This window comes from Oncorhynchus masou, chromosome 14 (assembly GCF_036934945.1).
Source record: "Oncorhynchus masou masou isolate Uvic2021 chromosome 14, UVic_Omas_1.1, whole genome shotgun sequence".
Lineage (NCBI taxonomy): Eukaryota > Metazoa > Chordata > Actinopteri > Salmoniformes > Salmonidae > Oncorhynchus > Oncorhynchus masou.
The window spans coordinates 34,551,331-34,564,994 of NC_088225.1; the positions used below are offsets into that span (position 1 = coordinate 34,551,331).

The 13,664-nt window shown below is 41.0% G+C and overlaps 1 protein-coding gene across 1 annotated transcript in view; it reads left to right on the top strand.

Moving 5' to 3' along the window:
• Positions 1-13,457, top strand: part of LOC135553883 (NACHT, LRR and PYD domains-containing protein 3-like) — a 36,642-nt gene extending 23,185 nt beyond the window's left edge. Inside the window, exons 3-9 of the mRNA XM_064985810.1 lie at positions 6,513-6,597; positions 6,728-6,956; positions 7,348-9,118; positions 9,405-9,578; positions 12,064-12,237; positions 12,449-12,495; positions 12,886-13,457. Coding sequence (XP_064841882.1) covers positions 6,513-6,597; positions 6,728-6,956; positions 7,348-9,118; positions 9,405-9,578; positions 12,064-12,237; positions 12,449-12,495; positions 12,886-13,457 — 3,052 coding nt within the window. The remainder of the gene's footprint in view (positions 1-6,512; positions 6,598-6,727; positions 6,957-7,347; positions 9,119-9,404; positions 9,579-12,063; positions 12,238-12,448; positions 12,496-12,885) is intronic.
• The last annotated feature ends 207 nt before the right edge of the window (positions 13,458-13,664 follow it).

Genomic DNA, 13,664 nt, shown 5'->3' on the forward strand with positions numbered 1-13,664 from the left:
CGTCTTCATCGACCTGGCCAAGGCTTTCGACTCTATCAATCACCATATTCTTATCGGCAGACTCAGTAGCCTCGGTTTTTCTGATGACTGCCTTGCCTGGTTCACCAACTACTTTGCAGACAGAGTTCAATGTTCAAATCGGAGGGCATGTTGTACGGTCCTCTGGCAGTCTCTATGGGGCTACCACAGGGTTCAATTCTCGGGCCGACTCTTTTCTCTGTATATATCAATGATGTTGCTTTTGCTGCGGGCGATTCCCTGATCCACCTCTACGCAGATGACACCATTCTGTATACTTCTAGCCCTTCCTTGGACACTGTGCTATCTAACCTCCAAATGAGCTTCAATGCCATACAACACTCCTTCCATGGCCTCCAACTGCTCTCAAACGCTAGTAAAACCAAATGCAATTACATGCAAATGCCAATTACATGCAACAAGGGAGACATTTCTTCCACACAGAGTAAATACTCCTGGTATATACCAGGTATCTAATCACAGAGTAAATACTCCTGGTATATACCAGGTATCTAATCACAGAGTAAATACTCCTGGTATATACCAGGTATCTAATCACAGAGTAAATCTCCTGGTACGTACCAGGTATCTAAACAAGGTTTTAAAACTTTTAAAAGTAAATACTCCTGGTTAACTCATATACCAGGTATCTAATATTTGTGGTCATAGCATAAATTGGACAGAAAACAATTCAAAAAACCTCACCCCAAACTATTTATGAAAATATTTGCTGGTATTGATAGCGTGTTTGTGTTCAAAATGTTAAACACAGGTTCTCCAAATCCCAGGGCACAAAACAGACAAGGTTTTAAAAATCTAACTTTTAAAAGTTTGTATTCTGTTAACTCATACCCAAATAATGTTGTTGACATGTCCTTTACTCATATTCGTGGTCATAGCATAAATTGGATTTGAGAAAACAATTAGCAAAAATGCCATCCCAAACTTGTGCTTCTAGTTCCGACAATGCAGTAATAAAAAATAATCTAATTTCCTCATAGAACATGATGTCATACACAGTGTTAGGGGATAAAGAATATGAGAATATTTGCAATGATGGTTAGAGCAGCAAAGGCAAGTATTCTGTTGTTGGGGTACACCCACACCATTCCCATTCAGCATACTCTCCTGACCTCTGGCAGTATCTATGGGGGTGCCACAGGGTTCAATCTCGGGCCGACTCTTTTCTCTGTATATATCAATGATGTCGCTCTTGCTGCTGGTGATTCTCTGATCCATCTCTATGCAGACAACACCATTCTGTATACTTCTAAATCAAATCAAATCAAATTTTATTTGTCACATACACATGGTTAGCAGATGTTAATGCATTGTAGTGGAAATGCTTGTGCTTCTAGTTCCGACAATGCAGTAATAACCAACAAGTAATCTAACTAACAATTCCAAAACAAATTTCTTATGGGCGGACAGTGTTAGGGGATAAAGAATATGTGCATAAAGATATGAATGAGTGATGGTGCAGAGCAGCAAAGGTTGAAGATACAGTAGATGGTATCAGTACAGTGTACAGTGAACCTTCAGTTTGTCTGTATGTGTATGCCAACTTGAACTTTGCGACCTCTTTGCCACATTTCAGGCTTCAAACATAAATATATAAAACTGTTTTTTTTTGTGAAGAATCAACAACAAGTGGGACACAATCATGAAGTGGAACGACATTTATTGGATATTTCAAACTTGATTTTTAACAAATCAAAAACTGAAAAAGTGGGCGTACAAAATTATTCAGCCCCTGGGGCCCCAGTGTTGAAAGTTAATACTTTGTAGCGCCACCTTTTGCTGCGATTACAGCTGTAAGTCGAGACCCAGGGTCTTGAGGGTATGTCTCTATCAGTTTTGCACATCGAGAGACGATGAAATTTTCCCCATTCCTCCTTGCAAAACAGCTCGAGCTCAGTGAGGTTGGATGGAGAGCATTTGTGAACAGCAGTTTTCAGTGCTTTCCACAGATTCTCGAAAGCACTTCAGGTCTGGACTTTGTAATGTAATATTTGTAATGATCATTATACGCCCACTGCATTCTGTTGTTGTGGTACGACCACACCATTCCCATTCAACAGAATATTGGTTTCTCAAATGATGCCATCGATAAGAAACATTACTGTGCAGCCGTATTCATTGATCTGGCCAAGGCTTTCGACTCTGTCAATCAACGCATCCTCATCGGCAGACTCGACAGCCTTGGTTTCTCAAATGATTGCCTCGCCTGGTTCACCAACTAATTCTCTGATATAGTTCAGTGTGTCAAATCGGAGGGTCTGCTGTCCGGACCTCTGGCAGTCTCTATGGGGGTGCCACAGGGTTCAATTCTTGGACTGACTCTCTTCTCTGTATACATCAATGAGGTCGCTCTTGCTGCTGGTGAGTCTCTGATCCACCTCTGCGCAGACGACACTATTCTGTATACTTCTGGCCCTTCTTTGGACACTGTGTTAACAACCCTCCAGGCAAGCTTCAATGCCATACAACTCTCCTTCCGTGGCCTCCAATTGCTCTTAAATACAAGTAAAACTAAATGCATGCTCTTCAACCGATCGCTGCCTGCACCTGCCCGCCTGTCCAACATCACTACTCTGGACAGCTCTGACTTAGAATACGTGGACAACTACACATATCTAGGTGTCTGGTTAGACTGTTAACTCTCCTTCCAGGCTCACATTAAGCATCTCCAATCCAAAATTAAATCTAGAATCAGCTTCCTATTTCGCAACAAAGCCTCCTTCACTCATGCTGGCAAACATACCCTTGTAAAACTGACTAGCCTACCGATCCTCGACTTCGGCGATGTCAATTACAAAATTGCCTCCAACACTCTACTCAGCAAACTGGATGTAGTCTATCACAGTGCCATCCGTTTTGTCACCAAAGCCCCATACACTACCCACCACTGCGACCTGTATGCTGTTGTTGACTGGCCCTCACTACATATTTGCCGGCAAACCCACTGGCTCCAGGTGATGTGTAAGTCTATGCTAGGTAAAACCACGCCTTATCTTAGCTCACTGATCACAAACACAGAGCATAAAGCCAACACAAACTTAGTCCCAGATATAAATCAAATTGATCACATACACAGGGTTAGCAGATGTTATTGGTCACATACACATGGTTAGCAGATGTTATTGGTTACATACACATGGTTAGCAGATGTTATTAGTTACATACACATGGTTAGCAGATGTTATTGGTCACATACACATGGTTAGCAGATGTTATTGGTCACATACACAGGGTTAGCAGATGTTATTGGTTACATACACATGGTTAGCAGATGTTATTGGTTACATACACATGGTTAGCAGATGTTATTGGTTACATACACATGATTAGCAGATGTTATTGGTCACATACACATGATTAGCAGATGTTATTGGTCACATACACATGGTTAGCAGATGGTATTGGTCACATACACATGGTTAGCAGATGTTATTCACATACACAGGGTTAGCAGATGTTATTGGTCACATACACATGGTTAGCAGATGTTATTGGTCACATACACAGGGTTAGCAGATGTTATTGGTCACATACACAAGGTTAGCAGATGTTATTGGTCACATACACATGGTTAGAAGATGTTATTAGTCACATACACAAGGTTAGCAGATGTTATTGGTCACATACACAGGGTTAGCAGATGTTATTGGTCACATACACATGGTTAGCAGATGTTATTGGTCACGTACACATGGATAGCCGATGTTATTGGTCATATACACAGGGTTAGCAGATGTTATTGGTTACACTTGTTTACATAATTATAATACATAAATCATTGCCAAAAGCACAAGACTTGCTGTTGCATCTAGCTCTACATTATTAATGGATTGATCATATAGAAATGTAAAACATTATTTTTAACTACTACAAAGCAATTACATGTGGCACAGGAACCACTGACTCACTGCATTATTCTATAGTATTATCAAGACACCTGCTGTTAACTCTTAACTACTTAGGACACCTGCTGTTAACTCTTAACTACTTAGGACAGCTCACGAGGTGTCCTAAATATCTGCCGACTAGGTGGGCCTAGAGACTTCATGCATAGCTTTACTTTATTCCCAGAAGTGTCAAATGTTGTAAGGGATTTCCTCCTCTTCTTCCGAAGAAGAGAGGTGAAAAGGATCAGAGGACCAATATGCGGGGTGGTAAGTGTCCATGGTTCTTTTTAATACGTAATGTACACATGAACAACTGACTACATAAAACAAGAAATGTGAAAACCCTAACAGTCCTATCTGGTGCAAACACAGAGACAGGAACAATCACCCACAAACACACAGTGAAACCCAGGCTACCTAAGTATGATTCTCAATCAGAGACAACTAATGACACCTGCCTCTGATTGAGAACCATACTCGGCCGAAACATAGAAATACCCAAAATATAGAACAAACAAACATAGACTGCCCACCCAACTCACGCCCTGACCATACTAAATAATGACAAAACAAATGAAATAAAGGTCAGAACGTGACAAATGTGTTTACTCTCAGCACTTATACGACCAATGTTCTACTCTGAGACGCTTTGTGGATATGGACCCTGATCTCAACATATTGTTAAAAAAAAACGTAGAATGTTTGTTTAACATAATGATAAAAAATGAATATTACCAATGTAACCCACTGGAAAGACTGGGTTTAGTTGATTGTGTTGCACTGCTCATGTCCGCGTTCTGGAACTGTCCGCGTCCCCGTACAGAACTGTCCGCGTCCCCGTTCGGTGTGGCGCCAAGCATATTGTCCGGTTACAGGCAGAGTGGACTGAGGTGATCTTGGGGAATAACGATGGAGTTTGTTACAGTGTTGAGACACCGAAGTTTATTGTTCAATTTGCTTTTTTCTTTACGGTCAGGGACAGTGTGAGTGTAGCCAGATCCTTTTCACCGTCTATCCTTGTTTAATTTTATGGTTCACCGGATTCATCATCGAGACGAGGGACAGATAAACGACCTGCTAACTAACCAAGCTATTCGGTACAGCTCGGTAAGCTAGCTAGCCACTCTACCAGCAGCATCCTAGTTATCCTTGCTATTCGGTACAGCTCGGTAAGCTAGCTAGCTACTCTACCAGCAGCATCCTAGTTACATAGCTACCACTACATCATCACCGGCTGTCTGCATTTCTTGTGGACCGATGGAGCTCCCCGGTTGTTTCTTCCACCTGTTAAATCCCGGTGAGGCTTCTCCCTCTCTCGTTGACGGATGCTGGCTTCCTCTGTCCGGTTCTCCTCTCTTCACTAGATGGACGGTAACTTTAGTGTTTAACCCCTCCGTGTCCAAGGACCGAACTTTTGAATATTATTTTCAGGGCGCCTCAATAGCAGGTATTGAACGCCGGGTAAATAATCACTAGTCAAAACCTCAACCTCAGTATACATTCATTATAAAAATCATCTTAATATCTGATATTGTGAGTAAACAACCTCGAGATGCGTCTTCCAGCCCTCCAATTAATTACATCATTCAACCCTCCCGGTTAGTAAATTTACCTCAACATCCCCCGGAGAAGGCAGAGTAACGACACCAGCCTTTCAGCGGGGCTGTCAGACTGACGATTGAACGCCGCATCGCTAAATAATCATTAAAAATGACACACTGCTCCGCACGCCAACATTCATTCTAAAAGTCAGTTCTTTTTGTGACGAGATTGCGCTGCATCTCCTCAGTGGTTTATAGAAGCAGGTACACGTGGCATCTCCTCATTGGTTAATAGAAAGGTACCCACGTGCCATCTCCTCATTGGTTAATAGAAGCAGGTACTCACGTGGCATCTCCTCATTGGTTAATAGAAGCAGGTACTCACGTGGCATCTCCTCATTGGTTAATAGAAGCAGGTACCCACGTGCCATCTCCTCATTGGTTTATAGAAGCAGGTACCCACGTGCCATCTCCTCATTGGTTTATAGAAGCAGGTACTCACGTGGCATCTCCTCATTGGTTTATAGAAGCAGGTACTCACGTGGCATCTCCTCATTGGTTAATAGAAGCAGGTACCCACGTGCCATCTCCTCATTTAGCAAAAAAATATGACTTAACTTCTTTAAACAATAAAAGCTAATTTACGAACATTTCTAAAAATGGATATATAGCTTTTGAGGCCAGCCTCCCCTGTTCCCAGCTGTGTGTCCATGAAGAGTGACTGGTCTATAGATCTACCTATAGAGTTTAGAGAGGGAGACTTTTCTACTGAACAAAGGTAAGAAGAACTCATGGGTCCTGGTCAGTGAGTTAAACAACACTGTCTTTAGTCATTTTTCCTCTACCATTTTCCCATTTATTGTTGTTGTTTTCATAATCCATAGGCTCATCCTTTTGTCCATTTTCATAGTCCTAAAACAATATTAAACAAACACAACGTTCCCTCCCTGTGTATGTGTGCGTGTGTGTGTGCGTGTGTGTGTGCGTGTGTGTGTGCATGTGTACTCCCTGGATGAGGAGATGTAATCTCATGTTTTGTCCACAGAAACCAACAGGAGAGATCAGAGTCAGAGATTCTCAGTGGTCAGTCTACCCAGAGTCATCAAACAGACCTGGCCTCCATATTCAGTGTATGTGGTCCTGTTATGGACATTTTGTTATTGTTGACCTCAAGTTAAGTTGATCTGTCAATCATTCATTAATGTGTTAATGAGAAAGCATTTAGTCTCTTGCTTAACTTATTTACTTTATTTATTTCAGATGCTTGAACAGAAAATTATGACATTTGTGAAGTACGAGCTGAAGATGTTCAAGAGGATTCTTAGTCCAGAACTCCCAGAAGGCTTTGAGAGTCAGAAGCAGGATAAGGAAGTGGTGGATGCTGAAGATGAGCAGCAGGAGAGCAGTGCCAGAGAGGGGGCTCTGAAGATCACACTGCATATCCTGAGGAAAATGAACCAGAATGAGCTTGCTGACACACTGGAGAAATGTAAGATCTGTCTGCCTCATGTTGAATGATGTTTTATAACATTTAAAAGCTGTAGCTAAAGTACAGCTAAAGTAGCTGTGTAACTCAATGATATTGTAGCAGCCTTAACACAACACCTAGTGACCTCATCAAGTAGCAGCAGGGATGTGTTGTACTGATTTATTTATTTATTTATTTATTTATTTAGAGAGAGACAACATTAATAATCCCATCAATGATACCGATAATAATATAATAAGTCACACCAGTCTGTAATGTATTATGAAAACATTTACACATTTATACAGTCAGTTAAGAGAATAAATTATTATAATGTAAAACTTTATAACAGTCCTACAATACTGTAGGCATTAAAACAGACTAATATTAATATCTTCTGTGTTATTTCTAGATTCAGATGATCCTGCTGTGATTTGCCAACGTGAACTCAAATCTAATCTAAAGAAGAAGTTTCAATGTGTATTTGAGGGGATCGCTAAACAAGGAAACCCAACACTTTTCAAAAACATCTACACAGAGCTCTACATCACAGAGGGTGGAACAGGAGAGGTCAATAATGAACATGAGCTGAGACAGATTGAGACAACAACCAGGAAACAAGCAAGACCAGAGACTGCAATCAAATGTAACGACATCTTCAAACCCTTAACTGGACAAGACAAACATATCAGAACTGTGCTGACAAAGGGAGTCGCTGGCATTGGAAAAACAGTCTCTGTGCAGAAGTTCATTCTGGACTGGGCTGAAGGAAAAGCAAATCAGGATGTCCAATTTGTATTTTCATTCCCTTTTCGGGAGCTGAATTTGATGAAAGAGGACAAACACACTTTCATTGAACTTCTCAAACACTTCTCAATGGAAACCAAACAATCAGGAATCTCCAACTACAACAAGTACAAAGTTCTGTTCATCTTTGATGGTCTGGATGAGTGCCGACTGCCCCTAGACTTCCAGAAGAACAAGATCTGTTGGGACGTCACAGAGTCAACCTCAGTGGATGTTCTGCTGACAAATCTCATCAAGGGAAATCTGCTTCCCTCTGCTCTCCTCTGGATAACTACCCGACCTGCAGCAGCCAATAAGATCCCTTCAGGGTGTGTTGACCAGGTGACAGAGATTCGAGGGTTCAATGACTCACAGAAGGAGGAGTACTTCAGGAAGAGATACAGTGATGAGGAACTGGCCAACAGAATCATCTCACACATAAAGACATCAAGGAGCCTCCACATCATGTGCCACATTCCAGTCTTCTGTTGGATTTCTGCAACAGTCCTTGAACACATGCTGAAACATAAGAGAGAAGAGATGCCCAAGACTCTGACTGAGATGTACACACACCTTGTGGAGTTTCATACCAAACAGAAGAATGAAAAGTATCTTGGGAAAGAAGAGACAGGTCCACACTGGAATAAAGAGAGCATTCTGTCACTGGGAAAACTGGCTTTTCAACAGCTTGTGAAGGGCAATCTGATTTTCTATGAAGAAGACCTGATAGAGGCTGGCATTGATGTCAATGAAGCCTCAGTGTACTCAGGATTGTGCACACAGCTCTTTAAAGAGGAATGTGTGCTGTACCAGAACAAGGTGTACTGCTTTGTTCATCTGAGCATTCAGGAGTTTCTGGCTGCTGTATATGTGTTCCTCTCATTCATCAACAACAATGAGAATCTAATGGACAAACTGCAAACAAGTGACAAGTCTGAAGTTACTTTCTACAAGAGTGCTGTGGATAAAGCCTTACAAAGTGAGACGGGAAACCTGGACCTTTTCCTCCGCTTCCTTCTGGGCCTCTCAATGGAGTCCAATCAGAAGCACTTACAAGGTCTACTGACAACGACAAGAAGCAGCTCACAGAGCCATGAAGAAACAGTCAAGTACATCAAGGAGAAGATCAGGGAGAATCCCTCTCCAGAGAGGAGCATCAATCTGTTCCACTGTCTGAATGAACTGAATGACCATTCTCTAGTGGAGGAGATCCAAAGATACCTGAGATCAGGAAGTCTCTCAGAACCCAACCTGTCACCTGCACAGTGGTCAGCTCTGGTCTTTGTGTTGCTGACTTCAGAAAAGGAGCTGGATGTGTTTGACCTGAAGAAATACTCCAGATCAGAGGAAGGTCTTCTGAGGCTGCTGCCAGTGGTCAAAGCCTCCAGAGCTGCTCTGTGAGTAAATAACATGACATATAAGAACTAATCATCAGGAAGAAATATTCAGTTTAGAGAAAAATATGTATTATAATATGTATATAATATTATATTGAAAAATATATTGAATAAATGCATTGATTTTCACATTAATATAACAAAATGACCACACAATTCTAGGAGATGGAAAATGAATCTATATGTTGCTTTGGATAATTAACCAAATGCATCTGCCATTGTCCTTCTACACTACTGGTGTTAAATGAACAGTGTGTTTGTGAAGTCATGATGATATCTTTGTCAGGCTGTCAGGCTGTGGAGTCACAGAGGAAGGCTGTGCTTCTCTGGTCTCAGCTCTGAGGTCAAACCCCTCACACCTGAGAGAGCTGGACCTGAGTAACAATGACCTGAAGGATTCAGGAGTGAAGCTGCTCTCTGCTGGACTGGGGAATCCCCACTGTAAACTGGAGACTCTGAGGTCAGTATTCCTGTAGTTGGTCAACAAGTGGTAACTGTTCACCAGATCCACATGTGTTTACCAGACACACATAGTCCACATCATATGTGTTTGGACGGTGAAGCTTACAGTTTTAAATGTGGTGCTATGCTCCAGCATTTTGGATTTGAGATATAATGTTTCATATTAGGAGACAGTACAGAATGTCACCTTTTATTTGAGGTTAATTAATGCTCGTTAAGAAAGGAGTTATGTATCCATTTAAAGAAGTCTTAATAATTTAAATTAATTTTGTCAAAAGTTTAGTATTTGGTCACATATTCCATGCCTGCAGTGATTACATCAGGCTTGTGATTCTACTAACTTGTTTAATTAATTTGCAGTTTGTCTTGGTTGTGTTTTAGATGTTTTCCTAATAGAAACTGAATGGTGAATAATGTCCTGTCATTTTGGAGTCACTTCACTTGTATTGTCAGTAAGAATAGAAGATGTTTCTGAACACTTCTACATTCATGTGGATGCTACTATGATGATGAATAATCAGGAATGAATCAAGAATAATGATGAATGAGAAAGTTACAGAGGCACAACGATCAGACCCCCTCTGTTATTGGTAATGGTGAGAGGTTAGCATGTTTTGTTGTAGCCTCTGTTATTGGTAATGGTGAGAGGTTAGCATGTTTTGTTGTAGTCTCTGTTATTGGTAATGGTGAGAGGTTAGCATGTTTTGTTGTAGCCTCTGTTATTGGTAATGGTGAGAGGTTAGCATGTTTTGTTGTAGTCTCTGTTATTGGTAATGGTGAGAGGTTAACATGTTTTGTTGTAGTCTCTGTTATTGGTAATGGTGAGAGGTTAGCATGTTTTGTTGTAGTCTCTGTTATTGGTAATGGTGAGAGGTTAGCATGTTTTGTTGTAGCCTCTGTTATTGGTAATGGTGAGAGGTTAGCATTGTTGTAGTCTCTGTTATTGGTAATGGTGAGAGGTTAGCATGTTTTGTTGTAGTCTCTGTTATTGTAATGGTGAGAGGTTAGCATGTTTTGTTGTAGCCTCTGTTATTGGTAATGGTGAGAGGTTAGCATGTTTTGTTGTAGCCTCTGTTATTGGTAATGGTGAGAGGTTAGCATGTTTTGTTGTAGCCTCTGTTATTGGTAATGGTGAGAGGTTAGCATGTTTTGTTGTGGTCTCTGTTATTGGTAATGGTGAGAGGTTAGCATGTTTTGTTGCGGCCTCTGTTATTGGTAATGGTGAGAGGTCAGCATGTTTTGTTGTGGCCTCTGTTATTGGTAATGGTGAGAGGTTAGCATGTTTTGTTGTAGCCTCTGTTATTGGTAATGGTGAGAGGTCAGCATGTTTTGTTGTAGCCTCTGTTATTGGTAATGGTGAGAGGTTAGCATGTTTTGTTGTAGCCTCTGTTATTGGTAATGGTGAGAGGTTAGCATGTTTTGTTGTGGTCTCTGTTATTGGTAGTGGTGAGAGGTTAGCATGTTTTGTTGTAGTCTCTGTTATTGGTAATGGTGAGAGGTTAGCATGTTTTGTTGTAGCCTCTGTTATTGGTAATGGTGAGAGGTTAGTATGTTTTGTAGTCTCTCTTATTGGTAATGGTGAGAGGTTAGCATGTTTTGTTGTAGTCTCTGTTATTGGTAATGGTGAGAGGTTAGCATGTTTTGTTGTAGTCTCTGTTATTGGTAATGGTGAGAGGTTAGCATGTTTTGTTGTAGCCTCTGTTATTGGTAATGGTGAGAGGTTAGCATGTTTTGTTGTAGCCTCTGTTATTGGTAATGGTGAGAGGTTAGCATGTTTTGTTGTAGTCTCTGTTATTGGTAATGGTGAGAGGTTAGCATGTTTTGTTGTAGTCTCTGTTATTTATGGTGAGAGGTTAGCATGTTTTGTTGTAGTCTCTGTTATTGGTAATGGTGAGAGGTTAGCATGTTTTGTTGTAGCTCTCATGCGGCCTCTGTTATTGGTAATGGTAATGGTGAGAGGTTAGCATGTTTTGTTGTAGCCTCTGTTATTGGTAATGGTGAGAGGTTAGCATGTTTTGTTGTAGCCTCTGTTATTGGTAATGGTGAGAGGTTAGTATGTTTTGTTGTAGTCTCTGTTATTGATAATGGTGAGAGGTTAGCATGTTTTGTTGTAGCCAAAAGACATTCAGGATTCATGTATTATTGTTTAGAAACATGTTATCTACTCACTTATATATAAAATTATTCTGGTGTGGACTGAATACTCAATACAATCTAAATCTGATTCCTCACCGTCTGTCTTTTGACTGATACTGCTTTTTAAACTGGTCTGGTCAGTCTACTCAAATGTTTGTACTAAACATTTTTCTATCTGCAGGCAATACTTTGATAATTTGTTATTTCCAATAATGATACATTAATTTATGAATAGATATGGCAGGTTTCAGGACACTGATGTACCTGCATATTTAGAAACAAATGCCTCTCCATTTTCACCACCAAATAATAGCAGTGTGATTTTAATATGATTTGACTCTTTGCAGGCTGTCACGCTGTCTAGTCACAGAGGAAGGCTGTGCTTCTCTGGTCTCAGCTCTGAGGTCAAACCCCTCACACCTGAGAGAGCTGGACCTGAGCTACAATCACCCAGGAGACTCAGGAGTCAGACTGCTCTCTGCTGGACTGGAGGATCCACACTGCAGACTGGAGAAACTCAAGTATGTAGAGGGTTTATGTCAATGTTCATATCAGATATGTTTGACTTATCAGGCTGGTTAAGAAAGACATTCTGACCACCACTTGGACAAAGTTATATGCTGACTGTGTGTGTGTGTGTGTGTGTGTGTGTGTGTGTGTGTGTGTGTGTGTGTATGAGTTGTGTGTATCCGTGTACTCAATGACTGTCTGTTCTTCTGCTTACCGCTACAGTGTGGAACATGGTGGAGAGTACACAATGAAACCTGGGCTTAGAAAATGTGAGTGTTGACTGAATGTTACCAAGAATAAGTCTTAATTCAAGTAAAGTCAAAGTCAAAGACCACCATCATTACTGACTTGGTCATATTAAATATCAGCTGTAGTTCTACAGAAGCGGAAATCAGGGACACCAAAGTTTACAAAGAATTGATTTGACAATGTGTGTGTGTGTGTGTGTGTGTGTGTGTGTGTGTTAATGTGAATAAGAATAAGTGTGTTTTATATTACCATACAGTATAACATATGATCATTCAACAAGTCTCAAGTTACCTTAACTTCTCCTTTTGATACCTAGAAACATCTACATTAAATGAATTAATGAAAAGTGAGTTAACATTCTAATGTGAATGATGATGATTTCTAATATTGTGTCTGGTTTCATCCATCAGATGTCTGTGATCTCACACTGGACCTAAACACAATTAACAGACTCCTCTCTCTGTCTGAGGAGAACAGAAAGTTGACATGTAGGAGAGAGGAGCAGCCGTATCCTGATCACCCAGAGAGATTTGAGGACTGTGGACAGGTGCTGTGTAGAGAGGGTCTGACTGGGCGCTGTTACTGGGAGGTAGAGTGGAGTGGGAGAAGGGCTGATATAGGAGTGACATATAAAGGAATCAGCAGGAGAGGAGGGGTTAAGGACTGTTATCTTGGATGGAATGACAAGTCCTGGAGTCTGAACTGCTCTGACAACAGTTACATTGCCTGGCACAATAATAATCCCACTACCATAGACGTCCCCTCCTCCAGCCCCCACAGAGTAGGAGTGTATCTGGACTGGCCAGCCGGCACTCTGTCCTTCTACAGAGTCTCCTCTGACACACTGACCCACCTGATCACATTCACCTCCACATTCACTGAGCCCCCTATCCAGGGATTCATATTTGGTATCCAGTGTCTCTGTGTCAAACACAACATGATGTTTCACTCTAATCATTTAAGACACACTGAGCATCAATAGATCTCTCTGACCGCTGTAAACATCTCTATCCAGTGTCCTCTTGTGTCTGTGTCAAACACAACATGATGTTTCACTCTAATCATGGTTCAGTAAGACACACTGGAGCATCAATGTAGAATATCTCTCTGTGTGTAAACATCTCTATCCAGGGTGACTCCTCTTCAGTGTCTCTGTGTCAAACACAACATGATGTTTCACTCTAATCAT